The following is a 22,384-nucleotide window of genomic DNA, read 5'->3' as shown; positions in this document are numbered from 1 at the left end:
ATGGTCCAGCTATGTTTACTCCTATGCTAGCTCAAGGGGAAAAGATTTAGACAAAGGAAAAGTTAAGAGTCCACTGAAGGGTTGTAGCCATCTCTCCACCCAAAGACATCTGGCTATCTGCCTTACTGCTACTGTCTTCCTCTCCCCTTCAGATTGAACCTCCAGAGACCATGTCTACATCTCAGAGCAAGTTACCCATTCAGCTTTCGAACTCCATCTAGCGCTGAGCTGCCTGGATGTTGACTAGTAGAGAGTAACCAAATTCACTATTCTCTAGCCATCCCTGAATCATGCTTTATTTCTAATCACCCCAGAAATTTTGCTATCAGTCTTGCTACCTCATATCTTTCTGACCTTTTCCTCACATTTTGTTAATAAGATAAGAACTATTAGGAATCCTGGCACTGCAAATACTACCACTGCCTCCGGTCAGGACACAACAATTAATTGCTCTGTGGCTCTGCTCACAATTCCTGTGATTCCCCAGACAAAATTTCCCCTTCCTGTCCACCACTCCCTCCTATTAAAACATAGGTGTTTTTTTTTTAAGGGAATAGTCTGCCTTACTTTTGTTTTTGTATTTCTAGAGCCTAATATAGTCCTTGGCACACTATAGGCATGTAATAAATGCTTTTTCATTCATTTAGCTTCCTTTTCTGAATGCTTAGTAAATACTTGTTGAATGAATTAACAAGTGGCCATCTAGCCTTTGCTTATAGGCTTCTAGTGAGTGAGAACCCACTACCTCCTGAAGCATCCCTCACTCTTTTTAGATAGCATTATTTTTTAGAAAGTATATCTTTAATATAAAGCTTAAATTAACTTCTTTGCGATTGTCACTCACTGATCCTAGCTCTGCTCTGTGAGGCCAGATAGGGTAAATCTAATCTCTCTTGCAGCTGAACAGCATCAAGACACAAGGGAAAGACAAAGAGGCCTGCCAGGCAAGTCAAATGACCACAAGTACCTCCTCACCTGAGACCCGGACAGAAACAACCCAGCTTGAAGGGGAGGTCAGAAGGAGTGCATGATTCAATTCAACTGAGCAAAGATGTATTCAGTGCCTTCTATGTACTAAGCAGGAAGGACACAAAGACAACCACATGAAAGTCTCAGTCCTCAAGGAGCTTCCATTCCACAGAAACAGAGCATGTGCAAAGAAAAATGTTAAAGTGATGGGAGTGATGGCTGGATCAGGAGCAGTACCACAGAGGAAGGAGCCCCTGAATTGAGCCTAGAAAGAAAACAAGGATTCAGAGAAGAGAAGCTGAGGGAGCATGGTACAGAGCATCCTGGACAAGGAGGTCAGCCTTTGCAAACACACGGAGGCTGGAGATGGGATGTGGACTTCATAAACAAGGAGTACTTCTGTTTGGCTGGGCTGGGCTGGGTAAAGAGGAAAGCAGTCAGGTCAGCTGGCTAGATTGGGAAGGCCCTTAAATAGCAGGCTTTTATCCTACAGGTAATGGGAAGGAGCCCATGGGGCCATTTGCCTTGGAAAGATTCTGGCAGCTGTAGGAAAGACTGATGGGGGCTGAAGACACAGGCTGCGATGCAGATGCTGCCCTAACATTCCTTGGCAGGCCTTGGGGCCTGGCACACATCTGGTGCTCCAGATCTGTGAGGATGAGGATGAGGAGTAAGGAGGGAGAGAGAGAAAACTGGAGAGGGGAAAGCTCCACTTTGGGAAGTAGACCTGGCAGGGGAAAAGAGTAAAGGGAGAAGGGCAGAGGGAGTTGGTAATCCTTGGGTGAGAAAGAGGAGAGGACTGTGGGTAGGTGAGAAAAAAAGAAAGTCAGGTCCAGAGGAGGCTTTACCCCCTCTTTGCCCCTCCCATGCGCCTCCCAGTCCCAGAAGCTCCAGAGCAGAGTCAGCCCCAAGACCCATGAGGGTGCCAATCAGAAAGAACAGCAGGGGGAGGAGCCGGGGGAAGAGGAGGAAACTGGGAAGAGCCACGTCCCCCCTCCCCCAAAGCATTTCCAGGGTTTGTTGCCTGGGCATGGAGGGTCCTTCAGGAATCTTGGCCAGCTGTGCATTGGACAAGCAAGTACTTCTGGGAAACATAGTCTGGAGGCCTGGACAAGTTTGTGCACATGCTCAGGAGACTATCCTGAACCAGCTGGGAAGGGCTGGTCTTAAAAGGCTCCAAGGCAGTAATTTTGTGGTCCCTGCCACTATTTTCTTCCCTGATAGGTAAAACAGTGGGTAGATCCCTGACTGTGAGGTCAAGAAAGACCAAGTACAAATCCAACCTCAGACACTTAATAACTGTGTGACTCGGACAAGTCACTTCATCTCTGTTTGCCTCAGTTTCCTCACTGATAAAATGGGAATCAAATGAAATAATATTTGTAAAAGCACTTTGCAAACCTTGAATCTCCATATAAATACTAGTTCCCCAAATTGCGGTTTTTTAGGTAAGCTTCAATATTGCTTTTCACTCGAATACTTGGACATGTGTCTGTCCCTGACAGCCTCTGCTCACCAACATGGATACATCCTCAAGCTTCTAAATAAATACTCTCACCCACACCTCTTCACTGCTGCCCACTGTCCAGGGACTTGATAACCCAGTTGGGCCCTGTTCTTGATGAGCAGGTGCCCACCCTAAATGATTCCAGTCTTCTAAAAACCCAGTCCCATATTGATGGAGGAGGCTAAAAGGGTTAACAGATAACTTATCAATAGTAGCTATCAATAGTACCTAAAAGGGTTAACAGAGAAGTTTGTGTTCTTACAGTAACCAAGAGGGTTTGTCCCTAACAACCCTCACCATCAACAGAGACAGTAACTAGGGACCATTGATCATTAATAGCCATTAATATTCATAGATGACAGAACACCTAGAAACCAGATCTTAAGTAAAGAGATATCATAAATACAGAGACCCTTTGGATCTGACAAGTTTAAGGATGTCTTTAGGAACATGCGAAGAAAAGACCAAATGTATCTTTAGGTTCACCTTGTGGCACATAAACCCCCAAAAACACACCTCCAAGGGAAAAGGTACCCTCTTTGGAGGTTGTATCAGGACTCCAGGAAGTCCAAGTTAGGATAAGACCTACTATGAACCTCCTACAAGGGGAGATTAAGATAATGAGGAGATAACCTACTTTATCTCACTATAAATATAACTATTCTTCCTCCCCCTATTGGAGACACCTATCTCCATGGTGCTCTCCCTGTGGTCAGCAGTCTTTCAATAAAACTTGGGAAACTGAGTCACTGAGTTGTAATTCTTTGGGATGCCTCATGATCAATCTAATCAATTAACCCCTCCCCACACACACATCAATATCAACCACCAATTAAACATTTCACATCAGATGTTATAGAAGTCTCTCCAACTTAATACTTGCAAAAGAAAACCCATTACCTTCACCCACGCCTCTTCCAAAATACCCTGTTGTCATGGAGGGCACTTCCACTATTCTACTCACCCAGGTGCCAACCAATCAAAGGAGTCACAGTAGACCCTTCACTCTAACTCAACCCTCATATGCAATTGGTTTCCAAGTCTTTTTTATTTGGTAGAGACAAGGCTACAATTTTCCTAGTAGCATTGAATGACTATGAGAGTTGCCCTATAAGGAAAGCTGAGCTCTGAAGAATTGACTTTCAAATTTTAGTGCTAGAGGACTTTTGAGAGTTCTCTAGATAGCAAGGAGATCAAATCAGTCAATATTTACATTATTTCAGACTATTCATTGGAAGCTCAAATACTGAAGTGGAAGCTTAGATACTTTGGTCACATAATGAGAAGACAGGATTCGTTGGAAAAGACACTTATGTTAGGAAAGACTGGAGGCAAAAGGAAAAGCACACGGCAGAAGATAATATGGTTATATAGTGTCATGGAAGCAAGGAATATGAACTTGGACAGACTTCAGGAGACTGTGGAGGATAGAAGGGCCAGGCATGCAATGATCCGTGGGGTTACAAAGAGTCCAACACGGCTAGAGACAGAGATATGAGTCATCTTCAAGGAGACGCTAATAGAAAGAGGTGCATCCAACCCCATTATTTTACAGATGAGGCCACTGAGGACCAGCCAAGTTAAGTGACTTTGCTATTGTGACAGAAGTAGGAATTGTGGCCAGCTGCAGGATTCAACCTCGAACCTTAGTCCCAGTCCAGTAAACTTGTCCCTGTACCATCCTGGGGCTCAGAAGCAGGACTGGAACCTGAATGACCAAAATAACCTATCTCCGAGACAAAAGTTTGACACATTTCATTCAGCTGTTGGTCTCTCTTGATTGGCCCTTCCCTGATAGACCACGCCCACGCAACATGAAGCCCCGCCCACTTTCCCCTATAGGCTCGTGTCCCTCCCACTTCTTCACTTGCTTTTCTCTGCCACGCCCACCTTTCCACTGGAGCGTGCGCACTCCTGATCCAGCCCCTCCCCCGAGGGGGCGGGGTGGGTAGACGTCATCAGGGAGCGCGGGGAAGAGGCGCTGTGGTAAGCTAGTCGCCAGCCGGCTCCTGCCGGGGGTTTCCGAGGGAGAGTCGGGGGTCGCCGAGGCGTCTGTGACCGTGACAGTTAGAAACCCAAGGGCAGCCTTCATGCTCTGTCTCCCGGGAGCGGAGGGCGGCGCTGGGCTCGGGGTCGAGAGTGTGTTCAGTACTCGCGGCTCATCCCGCGTTATCGCGGGTGGGGGGACGGAGATGAGGCGGCCTGACCCGGCTTGGCCCCGCCCGGCCCGGCCTGCGTGTGCCCGAGGCCCCGCGCTCACCCAGCCCCGGGAGCCCAAAGGGTTTAGAGCGGGCAGAGACCTCGGAGCTAGACTAGTTCAGTCCCCTCTTGATACAGACGGGGAAACTGAGGATCGAGGGGCCAAGGGGCCGCCCTGGGCCGGGAACCCGGGCCTCGGGCGCCAAATCCCCTTCGCTTTCCATGGCCCTTGATCTGTTCTTTTAAACCCCCTTTTTCCCACCGTAGAATTCGAACCCTGGAATTTATTTAACATTCATGTAGCCCCTGGAGAGCTGGGGGAGACGGAAGCACAAATGAGTTATTCACAGAGACCAGTGATCCAAGGTAGTCAGCCCCTTGCGGGGGATTGATCCGAGGAGTTCGCTTAATTTGAAAGAAGCCGTGGAGAGCTGGAGCCTTTGTTTGGGACTTTGACTTTCTTCTTTGGAGAGACGGGGCACACTTATTGTGAATGCCCCGTTGTCAAAGATCGGGGATGAATTGTTGGACTCTGAATTGTGGACCAAGCTACCCTTTTTTTTTTGGGGGGGGAGACTCTGTAAGGGGAATCTGAAAGAGTAGCAAACAGGTGTTCTGTTCCTTGTAATCTCATCCTACAGTTTAGGGAATTCCCCTTGCATTCCAAATACATACAAAGTAATGTCAAGAGGGAGAGAGCACTTGCCAAAGCCTGGATGGATGCCTGAGAGGCAGATTTAAGGAGGGAGTGCATTTTAGACATGAGGGGACCACTTATACAAAGATGGTAGTTTGTATATGGAGAAACAGGTGGCAGGAAACTTTGAGTCTGTGAAGTAGTAACAAATAAGTCCAGAAAGATAGGTGGGGCAAGATTTTGGAAGGCTTTTTTGGTGCCAGACTGAGGATTTTGTGTTTTATGATTTTCAGTAGGATAGAATCTGTCACATTGTAGGTGCCTAATAAATGATTATTTATTGATGGAGGGTAGATTGGAGAGGGGACACAATTGGAAGAAGGAATGTCAAGGCATCTTTTTGCAGTAATTCAGAGACAAGGTGTGGGCATGAACTAGGGAAGGATTTGTAACATGAACAGATAAAAAGGGATAGATGTGAAGGTAAAATCAACAAGATTTAGCCACTGGTTTGATATAAAGGAGAGAGAAGAGTTGCTCACCAGAGTTGTGAATCTGGATGATTGGAAGGAAGGTGTTGAGTGTCCAGAATAGATACAAAGAAATGGGGAAGGGATAGGTTTTTTGATAAATGTAGTTTTGGGATATTTTGAGTCGAAATGGCTTTAGGACATTCGTGTGTGTGTGTGTGTGTGTGTGTGTGTGTGTGTGTGTTCACAGGCACTAGCTGGCATTTATATAATGCTATGTGCTAGGCACTTGTAAAATATTTCTTTTCGTAGAAATATCTCATTTGATCCTCTCAACAACTGTGAGAAGTAGTTATTATTCCCATTTTATGATTGTTGAGGAAACAGGCAAACATATCGAGTGATTTGCTCATTGGTCACAGAGGTAGGATATGAATTATCTGAGGTAGGATATGAATTCAGGTCTTCCTGATTTCAAGCCCAGGACTCCATTTTCTGTGCCCCCAGCTGCCTCTCATTAGGATTTGGGTAATTGAGGCTTTGGGAACTGATGAGGTATATCACTAAGAGAGGCTAGCTAGAGAAGAGGCGGTCAAGGATACCCATAATTAGTATTAGTAGATAGGTAGGAGTAGTAGGATGAACCAGCCAGGGAGATGGAGACGGAAACAGAATGATCAGAAAGGAGAACCAAGAGTTCAATGGAATGGAGTAAAAGGGGCAATAGAGCTGGGGGATGGGGTGGGGGGAAACATCAAAAGCCACCAAAGAGGATGAGGACTGAGGGGAAAAAAAGCCATTGCATTTAACAGTCACGAGATCATTCTTATCCTTGGTGAGAGAAGTCTCATTCCAGTGTTGAGGTTGAAAGTCAGATTATAAGGGTTTAGAAACAAGGGAAAGGGAAAGGGAAAGGGAAAGGGAATAGGTAGAGGTGATCAATATAGACAAACATTCCTAGGAAAAGGGAAAAGGAAAAGAAAGGAGAGGAGGCAGGAGAAAGGGCAGGAGGGAAGATGGGGAAGGTAATAGCTTGCAGGAATGTAGGTCAAGTGTCTTTTTTAAGTAGGAGGGGAACAGTGGAAGGCATTTAGGCATTGTATAAAGAGATGTAAGATGAAAGAAGGCTGGAATGATTTAAAGGGCAAGTTCTTGAGGAGATTCTATGGGATGGGGTCAAGACAAGTGGAGGATTGGCATTGGCAAGGCAAAAACCTCTTCATCAGAAATTAGAAAAAATGGGGAGGTAATTGGGGACAATGAGGAGGCTTTTTGCTGAATATAGTAGAGGAGAAGAGGAAGTCTGTCCTCTTTTCCAAGCAAAGCAGAAGACAGGGTCCTCTTTTACTTTTAAATTCAACTTTAGTTTGTTCCCCCCACTCCAAACAAGGATCCTTCTCTCCTTCCTATTTCATCCCCTCCCGTTTGAGAAGGCAAAGAAGAAAGGAAGGAAGGAAGGAAGGAAGGAAGGAAGGAAGGAAGGAAGGAAGGAAGGAAGAAAGAAGGAAAGATCCCTGTTACAAATATTAATTAAGCAAAACAAATTTCTGTGTTGGCCAAGTCCAAAAAAAAACTTTCCTGTTTGCCAGATGAGTTCATCACCTCCAGACTTACTTGTCTTATAATAGCATTGTGGTTGTAAATCCTCCTGATTCTATTCTATTCTATTACTTCTCACTTCTCACTCATCGGTTCACATAAGTTTTCACGGGTTTCTCTGAAACCCTTCCCTTTATTGTTTCTTATATAACTTGTTCAGGCATTCCCTAATTGATGGGTATTCCCTCAGTTTTCAATTCTTTGCCAACACAGAGTTATCATAAATATTTTTGTGCATATGTTTCTTTTTTCTCTCATCTCTTTGGTTTATAGGCTTAATACTAGTATTGCTGGGTCGATTACAGTTACAGTTGAATGGTTTTTTGGCCACAGTTCCAAGTTACTTTCCAAAGCAAGCAGACCAGATCACAGCTCCACCAACAGTGCTTTAATGTACCTGTTTTCCCACGGCCTGTATAATGTTTGTAATTTTTCTTTTTTGTCAACTTTGCCAATCTGATGGATGGGTGAGGTGGAGGGAGAGGGGAAGGAAGAAGTGGTGAAGTTGGTTTGAAGAGAGGCTAAGGTTTGGAATTGCCAATCGGGGAAGAAGGAAAGGATTGCTTCACAGCAATGCCAACCAGTTTTGATTAGTAGTTAACTCAGCAGCGTTCAGCACTGGGCAAGACATGACTAGAGACAGAACGAGGGGTAAGGGCTTCAAGGATTACTGATGGTATTAAGGCCAGATTGGTCAACCTTGGGGTCAGAACTAAACAGGAGAACTGAGGTTACTATATAGATGATGGCCTGGGGATCACAAGGATGATAGGAGGAGTTGGAAGAGGTCGAAGAATTTGTCAGAGCAGAGGGTTTTGACTTCTGCATCTTGGAGGTAGAAGAGTTATGAATGATTCTCATAGCAAAGGTATGACCATTCCTTCATGTGACCAAGAAGGAGCAAAAAGGAAGGTCATGGGAATTTAGTACCGTGATGAACTGGAAGGACAGAATGCCTAAGAGAAAAGTCCCCAAGTATGAGAGCATGGGTTAGAGGGGAGAGAAAAACTCTGAGCCAAGGAGGAAGTTGGATAAAGGAAGAATGACCTAGAAGTCAATATGTGACTGTGATGAGAATTTGGGCCTGGTGTTAAAGATGGATAGTGAGGTTGCTGAGCGATGGTGGCAAAAGTGAAGCCTGGAAATAAGAGGAAAGAGCAATAAGGATCCGACTCCTTCTGGCCCAGGGCATTGGGACATGTGAAGGAAGTACTCGGGCCCTTGCTTTGCTAGCACCACTAAAGCTGGAATGGTACAGGGAAGATTAGCATGTGCCAAGATGACCTGCACATTGGTAGAGCCTTCTCTGTTTTTGTGCAGAATGAGACACATTTTCGGTATTGTGGGAGGAGGGAAGCAAAGAGCATCAGTGAAATGTAAAGAAAATACACAAGAACAGAAGTAAATTCAGAAGGATGAGCAGGGCAATTGTGTTCCTACTTTGTTAAATATACACTTAAAAAACCAAACTGTATGTAACAAGTTCACTGTCATATATAATCATAATTTGTTCCTTGTATATTTAAATGTTCATGTTTGTTCATGCTTATAATAAAAAATAAATTTAAAAAGTCTTTGGAGAGGGTAAATAGGGATGTTAGATCATCTGGGGAGACCCAGGTTTCCATTAGTAAGAAGATAGAAAATGTGATGTGAGAGATCTAGGATAAAAGGGAGTTTGCTAACAGTAGAGTAGGGGTTTCTAGCAGATTCTGCAGAAGATAAGGACAGAATTATGTAGACTATAGGGGTCAGGATGAGAGGGGTTGAATTTTCTTTTCAGACATTGACCCTGAATAGTGGAATAAAGGAAGTGGGAGCTGGGATTATTTCTGACATAGCATAGGCAACGAAAAGTTAACAAGGGCCATTGACTGAACTGGGGTCATCGTGAGCCCCTGAAAAAAGCATTGGCTTTGTGGTCAAGATCAAGGTTTGAATCAAGGTTTTGCCACTTACTAGCTTTGTGACTTGAGATAAGTTACAAGCTCTTGTAACTCCAGTTTCTTCATCTGTTTAAAAAAAAGAAAAAAGGAGTAATACCTGCTGTTACCATGTATTTGTGACTATAAAGTGTTTTAGCTACATGAGCTGTTAACTATAAAACTTATCTTTTATGTATTTATGTAGGAATGTAATTTTAACTAAGTTTCTGGGCTCAGTGTACTCCCACTGAAGGTTTGTCAGTTTATATCTGGAAAAGTCTTTTTTTCTAAGAAACATTTTCTTTTCTTCTGGTGGGACAGATATTTTAAACACCCTTTAATGGGCTTGTAATCACTAAACTGAAAACATGGGGCAGAAATACTTCTATGGGAAGTGAAAGATTGGGGAATCAGGAGGCACAGTTTTTAATACTGGCTCTGTCACCTGTTTCATCTTGGGCAAGTCAGCTCACATTTCTAGGCCTTAGTTTTAACATCTGGAAGATGAAGGGGCTGGACTATATTATCTCAAGAGAGATAGCTTTAAATTTCATATCACTTTTCTGCCAAATATGTACTGACCACATTTGCCAGAGACATCATTTCCCTCTCTTAGGCATGCCTTCTCTTTATACTTGGTAGAGTTGTTTTCATTCTGTCTTCCCTTAGGCCTTAGTTATGTAAGTCATGACTTACTTTAATGGGGATTCAGTGGTCCCAGGTCTTTCCAACACAACAGCTATGCCAATGAACCTGGAAACCTCTATGTATTCCATATTTTATTCAGCACAAACTTACTAAGTGCTTGCTATGTTTCACTGACCCTGATTTAAAGGAACCCAAATGAGTTAAGCCAGCTTGGTAAGGTTGGTAAAGATGTTGATTTTTTGGAAACTTTATACTTACACACTTAATACATTCTAATTTGTGTGACTTCTGGCTCTGTTTATGTCTTGTTTCTCCAACTAGACTATCTAAGCCCTTTGAAGGTAGGATTTTTGTCTTGCTCTGTTACCTCACAGCATCTGGTACAGTTCAATGCACAGAGGTGTCCATCACTTACTCAACATGTGTTAGGTACTGTGCTAAGCAATGGGGTACAAAGAAAAGCAAAAAATACTCTCTGCTCACAAGGAGATCACGGCCTAATGGGCCATACAGAATGCAAACAACTGTGCAAGGTATAGGCAGGATTATGAGATTATTATTTCAAATGAGATCATTGTAAAGCACTTAACCCAGTGCTTGGCACATAGAAAGTATGATATATATGTTAACTGATATTATTATTATTATTATTATTATTATTAGGAAAAATGCAAATCAACAGAGGGAAGACACTAGAATTAAGAGGGATTGGGAAGGACTTCTTGTAGAAGGGTGGATTTTAGCCAAGACTTAAAGGAATCTAGGGAAAGTGGGAGGTGGAGATGAGGGAGAACATTCCAGGTAGGGGAACAGGCCCACGGTCAGAAGATGGAGTGTCTTGTTTGAGGAACAACAAGATGACCAGTGTCACTGTATTATGGAGTATATGGGAGGATGTAGAGTGAGAAGATTGGTACGGTTGGGGTGAAGGTCTTTGAATGCTAAACGGATGATTCTGTTTTTGACCCTGGAGGTGATAGGGAGCCCCTGAATTTTGGAGGAGCGGGTGTGATATGGTCAGACCTCCACTTTAGGCGGATCACTTTTTTTCCTATCCTATCTTTCTCCTCCTCCTCTTCCTCTTCCTCCTCCTTCTCCTCCTCTTCCCCGCCTCCTTATTTATTTATTTATTTAGAATTTTTGCCCCACCTTACATGTCAAAACAAATTGTATCATTGATTTTTAAAACTTTGTGTTCCAAATTCTCATCCTTCCTCACCATTCCCCCCTTAAGAACTCAAGCAATTCAATATAAGTTATACATGAGGCAGATCACTTTGGCAGCAGGGTATGATGACCATTGTTGAAAGGAAGGGAGGGAAGCATTGTTACTTGGTATGTCTTCCCTCTTGCTTTCCACTAGTTGGCAATTGCTCTCAGGCCTTGGCTCAATGGAAGATGGTCATAGGGCAGACGCAGACGGGACACTTCAAGCCTGACTGAATTTAATCTTGAAGTAGGAAGTGACTTCAGCAGGTAGAGATTTGGACAGTCTCTTCTGGGCAAAAAGGCATATACGAAAGTGCAGGTAAAACCAATCCAAGTATGTAGAGGCTTGGAGTAGGAAGGAAGCTTTATCATTTATTCTGTGGGCGGGGAGGGGCCACTGAAGATTTTTGAGTAGAGGAGTAGTGTGTTAGAAAAATGATGTGAAGGGTGGTTAGAGAAGGGATAGGTTGAAGGTTGGAAGAATAATTGGTAGGCTGTTCCAATAAACTGGATGAGAATAGTTGAGAGAATGAAGTAACAATGCAAAGAATGCTGTGTTGCAAAGAATAAACTCAATAAAGCTTGCCAACTGATGTGGGAAAGAGAGCAGGAAAATTCAAAGATGACACTAAGGTTCAAGCCCAGATGCCTAACAAGATGATGGTGCTTTTAACAGAGATAGAGAAGTTAAGGGATGGGACAGGTTTTGGGGAGACTCACTAGGTGTTCAATGTTGTTTGAGATACCTGTAAGCGTATTGGCATGGGGGGGGTTGTAGGGGGAGATAGCCTACACTCCCTAAACAGTTGGAGGTTGTTAATGTAATTCCACCATTCTCACTGAAGTAATGGTTCCATATGATTTAAGAGAAAGCAGTCATTTGGCTTGGTTTCCTCAAAGGACAGACATTGCTTAGGATTGTTGCTCATTTTGTTCTCATTGTTCTTAGGCATTTTCAGAAATCCACAAGGGTTCTTGTTTTATCCAAATCCCAGTAGAGCCCTGCTGGGGAGAATTAAGAGGCAGATCTACAGGAAACACTGCTTTCCAGCAAAGATGCATATTAGAAGCAACAAAACCAAAATGTTTTTATATTGTCCAAATCTGTTACTAAACACCAACAACTTATAGAAATGATATTCTATGTAGGTACCTGAATCAAAGTCATACATTTCTTCAACTGACACTAGGTAAAACTAGTCTTGTCTAATACATGGCTGGTTGGTTGGTTTGGTTTTTTGTTTTTTTTGTCCTTACATACCTTTCATTTCATCTGGGCACTTTTCAACCTATTTTTAGCCTTACATGCATTAGAAAGTTTTGTAGATGGGCAAAATTTATAGAAGAAAAAGTTCATTTTTGCCTAAGGTATATTTTGTGGCATAAACTAATTTAAATTGACTTGTTTTCTGCCTTCCACAAGGGATCTGTGGGTCCCTGGGTGGGAAGCTAAAAATAATTAGGTTGCTAGGCTTCTTTCAGGGTCCCAAAGCAGGAATCAATGAGCCAGGCAGCAAGGGCCTAGGCTCTGATACTTGATTCTGCACTCTATAGTCACTCACATTTCTATACAACTTTAGTGTTGACAAAGCACTTTCCCCCTCCCGAAGAGAGGCAGCTCCTTTCACCGGTGGCTATCCAGGTCATCAATATTTATTGAGTAACATCTCTCCAGGAGTGCTCCCCTCCTACTTCCAAGTATGATTGCAAAATCAAAACAACAATTACGGGACACATCAGCGAGAAGAAACTGACTTGTGTACTAAAATACAGGTTAGGCTGATTGGCAAGTCTGGTCCCAAGGGCTTGCTTGTTTTTGGTGCTGTGGCCAATGGGAAGTCTCAGAACACATTAGAGCTGTGCTAAGATGTATACTGGGCTTCAGGAATGGTGTTTTCTCCAGCTCTTGTAGATACTCCATAAACAAGGATCTGTGGGTTCTTATTTTCTTCTAAATGTGCTTTGGTTTTTCTAAAAGTCATTGTCTGTAGCGTGTTATATTTTTATGGCCTGAATGTGCCCCAAGTTCGTACCTTCTGCCCTGGCTAATAAGATTTAGAATTTATGTGTAATTTGATGCAGATACTTTAGATTTCTGCTGCCCTTTCCCCTAGTCCTGTCAAACACATTAGTCTCAAAATACAATGGTATAAACCCTTTGTATTTGTAGAAGAGGAGGCAGAAGAAAGGGTTCATTTTTCTAAGGAACAAGAAACTTTATTGGGTAGTCTTAACTTTCCCCCTCATTACCAGTTTCATTTGTTATGATAAGACCAGAAAAGGCAACACATATATAGGTTTAGGATTTACTTCCACAGAAGAATTATAAAATAAAGACATATAATGTTTTCATTCTTATCTGAAATTTGGACCAAGTGAATAGGTTTACGTTAGATGTATGGTCTAAATAGTGTAGTACTATTTGATAGCTGTTATCACAAATTAACCGTAAACTTTCATGTTATAGGCAGAGTGCAATATAATCATTATAGCATTGAATATTTCCCCAAATTTGGCCAAATTCCTATTTATAATTGTTTTTACCTTCCTGCCTTGTGACTCATAATGAATCCTTCAATTTTTATTTTCTGTAGCATAAGCATGCTAATGCAATGCATTTTTAAGTATTTTAATAATAATATAAAATAATAAATTTATCTAATAAATTCATGTTTGTGTTATTCCTTCAACCACATACTTTGATGCCTCATTGTGACCCAGAGAGGATAATACAATTCAATTTCTGGCAGGTTTTTAACCAAGCCAGAATAGAATTTTAATATGGGCTGGGTGAAGTGGCACAGTGGAGTTCTGGGTTCAGTCAGGAGGAACTGAGTTCAAATCCAACCTCAGAAATTTCTCAGCTGTGTGACCTTGGGCAAATCACTTAACATCTGTTTGCCTATGGATTGGTGATCTACTGGAGAAGGAATTGGCAAACTGCTCCAATATCTTTGCCAAGAAAACCCCACGAAGATGTCATGAAGAGTCTGACATTACTGAACAACAACAACATATGGTCTGGGTGAAGGTCAGTTTGTTGTCTTCGGACTGCTGAGGTCAGGCCACACTAGGTTGGCTACAATGCTGGATTTTTTAGCTATAGCCACTCTAAGGTCATTTACTAAGTTACTGATGGTCAAAATCTTCTCCCCTTCTTCCTCTTGTTCCCTCCCCACGCTTGCATGGTGCCTCCTCAGGCCATACATGCTTGTAATGATCCAATCTCTTCATGTGACTTGCAGATCTACATTTCCAGCCCCAATCTAAGCTCAAGTCCTGATTCACTAACTCCTTGGTTGCTATTTCAAGCCGAGTTTTTCACAGGCAGAAAACATTCACTATATCCAAAGCAGAACTTACTGTTTTCTCCCAAGCCTGTTCCTTCCCTAGCTTTCCTATTTCTGTCTAGGCACCAACCATTCTTCAAGTCATCTGAGTTAACAGGCTTCGTGTTGTCCCTGATTCTTCTCCCAGAGGTACGGGCTGCCATATCCTGTGGTTCTGCCTCTACAACACTCAGCATCTGCCCCCTTCTCTCTCTGCCTGGCCACCGCCTGGACTATTACAGGCTCTTCCTCAGTTTCACTACCCCAGGTCTCTTGTTCTCTATTACTCCCCTTTATGCATTCTGTGGGACAGTCTCACCGGCCATCTTGCTGTTCCTGACATGTGACTCTGTGTCCCCATGCCTTTGTCCTGGCTGACCCCTCCACCCTTACCTTTGCTGCTTGGAAGCCTTGATTTCCCTCAAAGCTTAGTCCAAAAACCACCTGCCTACTGCCTGAGGCCTTTCTTGCGCTCTCCTTCCCTTCCCTCCACCCTTGCATTATCTTGATTGTGTACCTACCTCTCTTTTTTTAATCATAAAAGTATTTTATTCTTTTCCAGTTACATGGAAAAATAGTTTTCAGCATTTGTTTTCATAAGATTTTTAGTTCCAAATTTTTCTCCTCTTCCACCTCCCCAAGACAGAAAGCAATCTAATATAGGCTATATATGTATAGTCACATTAAATGCATTTCTGCATTAATTATGTTGCAAAAGGAGAATCAGAACAAAAGGGAAAAACCTTGAAAAAGAAAAAACAAAACAAAAAAGTAGAAACAGTATGGTTCAATCTGCATTCAGAATCCACAGTTCTTTTTTTCTGGATGTAGAGAACATTTTCCATTATGAGTTCTTTGTAATTGTCTTTGATTACTGCACTGCTGAGAAGAGCCAAGTCTATCACAGTTGATCATCACACAATGTTGCTGTTACTGTGTACAGTGTTCTCCTGGTTCTGCTCACTTCACTCAGCATCAGTTCACTTAAGTCTTTCCAGGTTTTTCTGAAGTCTGCCTGCTCATCATTTCTTATAGCACAATAGTATTCCATGACATTCATATACCACAACTTGTTCAGCCATTCCCCTATTGATGGGCATCCCTTCGATTTCCAATTCTTTGCCACCACAAAAAGAGCAGCTATAAATATTTTTGTACATGTGGATCCTTTTCTCTTCTTTTATGATCTCTTTGGGAAAAAGACCTAATGGTGGTATTGCTGGGTCAAAGGGTATGCACAACTTTATAGCCCTTTGGGTATAGCTCCAAATTGCTCTCCAGAATGGTTGGATCAGTTCACAACTCCACCAACAATGCATTAGTGTTCCAATTTTTCCACAGCTTCTCTGACTTTTATTATTTTCCCTTTTTTGTCATATTAGCCAATCTGATATGTGTGAGGTGGTACCTCAGAGTTGTTTTAATTTTCATTTCTCTGATCAATAGCGATTTAGAGCCTTTTTTCATATGGCAATAGCTAGCTTTGATTTCTTCATCAGAAAACCACCTGTTCATATCCTTTGACCATTTCTCAATTGGGGAATGACTTGCATTCTTATTAATTTGGTTTATTTCCCGATATATTTTAGAAATGAGGCATTTATCAGAAACACTGGCTGTAAAAATTGTTTCCCAGTTTTTTGCCTCCCTTCTAATTTTGGCTACATTGCTTCCGTTTGTATTTTGCACATACTTCTGCTTGTCCTCTCTCCCTCTGCAGTGTAAGCACCTTCAGAGCAGAGATTGCTCGGATTTTTCTATCCCCAGTGCCTGGCACAATGTTTGACACATAGTTGGCACTGAACAAATGGTAGCTGATTGATCAGTGGTTAGGTCACAGACCTTTGAAGTGTCTATGTTGTTATCAGGGTGTGTCCTGCCTGGCTGTACTGCTCATCTCTCTTTTTTTGGCAGGGAGGCACAGGGTGTCAAGTGTCTGAGGCAGGATTTGAATTCAGGTCCTCCTAAATCCAGGGCCGGTGCTTTATCCACTTGCTCATCTCTTTTTTTGGGGGTGGGGGGATAGGGCAATGAGGGTTAAGTGACTTGCCCAGGGTCACACAGCTAGTTAAGTGTCAAGTGTCTGAGGCTGGATTTGAACTCAGGTCCTCCTGAATCCAAGGCCAGTGCTTTATGCACTGCGCCACCTAGCTGCCCCCCGCTCGTCTCTTTTTAAAATAAAAGTAAGCGAGGCTGTTGGGATTAGAGAGCATACAGAGCCTGAATGGTGCAGTGTGCCCATAAGCCACCACATAAGGAAGCCCATCCCACGCCCCCAGATCAGAAGCAAGTGATGGGAAGAGGCAGATGAGTCATATAGAAATAAATTAGTTGCTAGGATTTTATCAGGAGGATTGATTTAGAGCTGGAAAGGGCCTAGGAAGTAGTAGGATCTAGTGGCCCTCGTCATTTTACAGTTGAGGAAACTGATGCTGTATACACGTTAAGCGCCTTGTCTTAAGTCCCACTAGTATTAGGGGACAGAACCAGGCTTTTAACCCAGGTCTTTGCCCCAGAGGTCCCCAATCATTGCTTCTAAGGTTTATCCCTTCAGGTTAGGGGGAAAAGTGTATATGCACACATTTATACAGAGGCCCACATATACATACATAAACACATATAAGCATATGCATTCTTTCATGATATAGATGATATAGATGAACTTTTTTTGGATTCACAATATCCAGCCATTGTCACATGCTCTCATCATTGCTTAAGGCCCTTCAGCAATCTCAGAGCTGGTAAATTTTGGAGAAGTGGTTTGGAGTTAGCTAGTACTTGCAACCACTGAGCACGTTTTCTTGTGAAATAGTCTTGTCCTGTTTATAATTTCTCAAGGGCCATGTGTTTTAGACATTTTAAAAATCTCCCTTATGTAAGACACTTTCTTCTTGTGGAAGCATAGACTTCTAAGTGGTTCCCTTACAGCTGTAGTGTGGTGTTGAGCAGTAAGTCTTTTTTTGTTTATTGTTTTTGTTGGGTTTTTTTTTGATTTGGTTTCTTAGCACTAGTGAAACTGGTCAGAGGTTATCAAACAAATGAAAAATGATTACTGTTAGTTGGGAGTTTGGGTGTGTGTGTTGGAGGAGGGGGTGGTGGGAGAAGATGCTGCTTCTTCCTAGTGAAAAGGAATTTAGATCTGTCCCTTTTGTCTCCTGTTTTGCAGATTTCCTGCCTCTTCTTTTGATAACTGCTGTTGTTTCCTTATTATTTAGATCTGATTAGAAATCACTGACACTTGAAAGATATTACCTGTAATTAACCCCAAGCATTCAGGGGCAGCTATGTGGCTATTGTATAGAGGGCTGGGCCTGGATCTAGCCTTAGACATTTACTATGTGATCCTGGACAAGTCATTTTTTTTTGTGGGGCAGTGAGGGTTAAGTGACTTACCCAGGGTCACACAGCTAGTAAGTGTCAAGTGTCTGAATCCAGATTTGAACTCAGGTCCTCCTGAATCCAGGGCGAGTGCTTTATCCACTGCGCCACCTAGCTGGCCCTCACAGGAAATATTTAATGACTACATAGATGGGGGTATAGGCAGGGACTGAAAAGTGGGAAGAATCTAAGAGAACACTTTAGCTTGAGAACTGGGATCTCATCCTGGTGCAGACAAACATTTCATGAGTCCAGGGTCCATTTCAATCTGTTACTTGTGATGTAAGGAGCATTCTCTAAGTGTAGTCTTTTAGAGTAAGGACGTTCTCATTTTTGTATTTGTGTCCTTAGCATGGCCAATCCAGTGCCTGGTATGTAGTAGGTGCCCAGTGGAGGGATCTATATTAGATTTCTTTTTTTTTTTCCTTTTTTTTTTTTTTTTTTGTGGTGAGGCAATTAGGGTTAAGCGACTTGCCCAGGGTCACGCAGCTAGTGTCAAATGTCTGAGGCTGGAACTCAGGTCCTGCTGAATCCAGGACTGGTGCTTTATCTACTGTGCCACCTAACTGCCCCTGTAGATTAGTTTTAAAAGACCTTAGAGATCATCTGGACCAGGGTGGGTCTTAGCTTTTTTGGAAGTCATGGGCACCTTGGGTCATTTGGCAAAGTTGTTGGACATCTTCCTAGAAGAATATTTTCAGGTACATAACATACATAGAGTTACAAAGAAAACTATATTAAGATATAGTTATCAAAATATTTAAAAAAAACATGGACCCAAGATATCCATGACCCATGGATCTCCAAGCCCCATATTTTTCGGATGGGGAAATGGGTCCAGAGAAGTTAAGAGACTTCCAAGGGATCGCAGCAGTAAGGAAAAGAGTCAGCATTGGAACCCAGGTCTTCTGACTTCAGGTCTTGTGTTCTTCCCACTATACCATGCTGCTTCTTCTTATAAAAGTTGATGGATTTCTTTGGTTAAAAATTTAGTGTTTTTTAAAAAACGGGGGCTGATAAAGTAAAATTTTGAGGCTGTCATAAGGATTGTATTTTTTTTTTTGTATGTACTTCTCAAATACAGATCTCTGAATAAAGAATGGCAACAGCTGCTGGCGAGACAGGTCGTTCCCCAGGCTCCGGACTCACCAAGTTGCAGTTTGCTCCATTTACTAGTGCCTTGGATGCTGGATTCTGGCATGAACTGACCCAGAAAAAGCTTAATGAGTATCGCCTGGATGAGGCACCAAAGGACATCAAGGGTTATTATTATAATGGTAGGCTATCCTAAACTTCTTTATGATGGCTTGCTTCCCTCCAAGAAATATACAGTTAATTTTGTGTATGTCAGAATCACCTTCCCAGTTTATGAATCATACACTTGGTTTACGACCCTCAGTTTCTCTTTTGCCCAGTTTTGTGATAAAACTCATTTTCATCTCTCCCCCACAACCTAAAGGAAAAGTAAAAACAAAACCCAGGACATTTGCATTCCTTATTAAGGGTGGAGAAGATATTGACTGAGATAAGGTGTGTGTTTTTTTTTAATGTCCTTTAATGTTGTTGTTTCTTATCTATGAATTCTCTGTACTGTCTTCTCAGTCCTCCTCATCATGAACAGTCTTGAACAATGATTCCGGGATGGGCAGAGAGAATACGCATTGCTCTGGTGCCTATGCTGTGTGCCAGGCACTGGCCTACACACTTTACCCATATGATCTCATTTGAAGAAAGATCAGCATTGCCCACAAGCTCGCTGTATGAGCGCCCATTTACTGATTTGCTCTTGTTTCTCTCCAGGCGATTCAGCTGGCCTGCCAGCACGTTTAACTTTGGAGTTCAGTGCTTTTGATATGTGAGTACATGGTCAGGGTCCAAACTAAGAAATATAGTTTGCCTTTTATGATATGAAGTCTGTCATTATGGGGGGTGGGGTACCACATAGGGAAGTGGTCAGCCCCTTTGGGCTGGACTATGGGACTTTATACTTATCCACTCTCTGAAATCTTGCAGAGGCTAAGGCACTTGGTAAGTGCTCAGTAAATATGCATTTAATTAAAACTTGGACTTTCCTCCCAATTTGCTTTCAGCCTGATGTTGGGCCTTTGTACTTGTACATTAACTGGCTTTTTCTACTGTAAACAGCCATCATTCAAAATTGATTGAGCACCAATGTGTCCTAGTCCCTGGGATGGATGCAGAAATATTGGACATGGTTTCTGCCCTCCTGGAACATAGTTGCTGAGTTGGGGAAATAGGACCCAGAGAAATGAAAAAGTTAAATAGCATTTCAAAATAACAGCATAAGAAATATCAAAAAGCAGGACATCATACAACTCTGAGTTCAAAAGAGGCAGGGAGGAATCAGTCTGGGCTGAGAGGGTTAAAGAAGGCTTCACAGAGGAGAAGAGACTTGCCCCTCGATTGTGAAGGAGGGACAGGACCTGGAGAGGCAGAGAGGAGGGCATTTCAGACGGAGAATAACCTTAGCATGGGTACAAAGATGGGCAAGGCCAGGGTAGGGTCAGCAGGCCAGGCCAGATGGGTTCAGGTGAAGAAGAGTTGAAGAAAAAGGGGCATCAAATGCCAAGCAAAAGAGTTTGACTGGGGAACTCCATGGACACGTTTTGAGCCAGAGCGATATTTTAGGAAGATTTGTCTGATAGCTGTATGAAGAATGTTAGAGAAGTAATTCAGTTTTAGACATAGTTAGTCGGAGGTGATATACAGGCAGAAATGCCCAGCAAGCAGCTGGAGATGTGAGACCAGACTGGAAGGAAGTTGAGGGCTATAGATGTATGTTTTAGGAGTTATCTTTGTAGAGGTTACTGTTGAGGCCATGGTTTTGAAGTAGATGAGTTAGGTCTCTGAGGAAGATTATAAAACAGGAAGAGCAGAGGGCCAGGAACTAAACCATAGAATGTTCATGGCTGTTGAACAGGATGGAGAAGAGGAACCAGACAGGAGCCGTCAGAGTCAGGAGGAGAACCAGCCTGGCCTAGTGTTAGAGGAGCTCAACAAGGAAGAGAGTCTCAAGATGGGCACCAATGCTCTACAGTGTAGCCACGGCAGGCAGGATTAGAGATGGGAAAAGACACTGAATTTTGTAGTTTGGAAATTACTGGTAACAGCTGTTTGAGAGTCGGGGGTCACTGGAATGGGTCTCAGTGGAGGCTGTATTGCCACAGGTTTAGGAGAGAGAATAGATGGGAAAGAGGCAGAGGCAATGGGTTTGGACCATTTAAGAAGTTTAATTTAAGACTCTACATTTCTGGGGGCAGCTAGGTGGTGCAGTGGATAAAGCACCGGCCCTGGATTCAGGGGGACCTGAGTTCAAAACTGGCCTCAGACACTTGACACTTACTAGCTGTATGACCCTGGGCAAGTCACTTAACCCTCATTGCCCACCCTCCAACCTCCCCCCCCCCCAAGAAAAAAAAAACCCAAACAAACAAAAAGAAAAGAATTTATATTTCCAGCAGTGACTGGAAGAATCTTTCTGAGCAGAGTCTTGCTTAATGAGTTTGTTGGGAGATGTAGTTAAAGTTTGTTAAGGAACATCTAACTTTTCACCCTAGCAACTAATAAACAGTTTTTGAGCATAGGTCCTCAGTTGGAGTTTCAAAGGAAATCCCCACTTTTTTTGTTTGTTTTTGCCTCTCCAAAAATCATAACTTTTATTATTTTTCTTCCCCAATCAAGTTGTAAGATTTAGTAACATAACTAAATCTAAGGGGGTATTTATCATCATTAGTTATCTTGAAATGTACGTTTGTATGCTTTGTTGCCTTCCAGAATTTCCACAGCTTCTTGTTCTATTATTAATTTCCTGTGATATCTTGCCAAAATTAAATTAAATTCAAGTGCTCTCTTCTTCATCAAGCAAGGATTCATTATTAATTTACTTCTGTAGTAAGGAAGATACAATGAGGAACAGCCTGCAGATTTATAAGAAGGCATAGACAGTTATTAAATGATGGGCAAAGCCCAGAACATGAAATATAGTAGACGCTTATCTAAATTCAACCCAGTCTAGCTCTTTTCATTTAGAAGCTTGTCTTGAAGTTTATTTGTGGGTTGTTTTTTTTTTTTAAATTCCACTTTATCAGAAGCTTATTTTCTTTCAATAACTTGTGAAAACATTTTTTGCTGTTGAGCAATGGTTGTAGGAAAGAGTAGGTCAAAAAAGTTTGTTTGAACTTAGACAAGTGGCCTGCCTCCGTCCTTTATTGCAAAACTTGAGCATCCCAAGGAGTGGTGATCAGGAAGGCTGTTGAAGGGAAGGAATTGCTGGTTAGCACTGGAATTTGGTGATGTGCCCTGTATTTTCAGTGCCAGTGGTTTTCTCATGAATTTTGAAAGTGACATCTCATTCATCTGATGGATATTTGCTTGGCAGCCTTAAGTTCCTGAAACATAGTTGAGAAAATAAGCAAAAAAAAAAAAAAAAAAAAAGGCCCCTGAGGAGCTCGATTCTTTGTGCCTCTCACTCATGGGAGATCCACTGTGCACTC

General features: G+C 42.5%; 1 protein-coding gene across 1 annotated transcript in view; it reads left to right on the top strand.

Moving 5' to 3' along the window:
- The first annotated feature begins 4,405 nt into the window (after positions 1–4,405).
- Positions 4,406–22,384, top strand: part of ATG7 (autophagy related 7) — a 242,138-nt gene continuing 224,159 nt past the window's right edge. The window contains exons 1-3 of the mRNA XM_043968335.1: positions 4,406–4,462; positions 18,955–19,147; positions 19,671–19,725. Of these exons, the coding sequence (XP_043824270.1) occupies positions 18,970–19,147; positions 19,671–19,725 (233 nt within the window). The 5' untranslated portion in view covers positions 4,406–4,462; positions 18,955–18,969. The remainder of the gene's footprint in view (positions 4,463–18,954; positions 19,148–19,670; positions 19,726–22,384) is intronic.

The sequence above is a fragment of the Dromiciops gliroides genome, chromosome 1 (assembly GCF_019393635.1).
Source record: "Dromiciops gliroides isolate mDroGli1 chromosome 1, mDroGli1.pri, whole genome shotgun sequence".
NCBI lineage: Eukaryota > Metazoa > Chordata > Mammalia > Microbiotheria > Microbiotheriidae > Dromiciops > Dromiciops gliroides.
The sequence above is the reverse complement of the archived record's forward strand: the minus strand, read 5'-3'. Positions and strand labels throughout refer to the sequence as shown.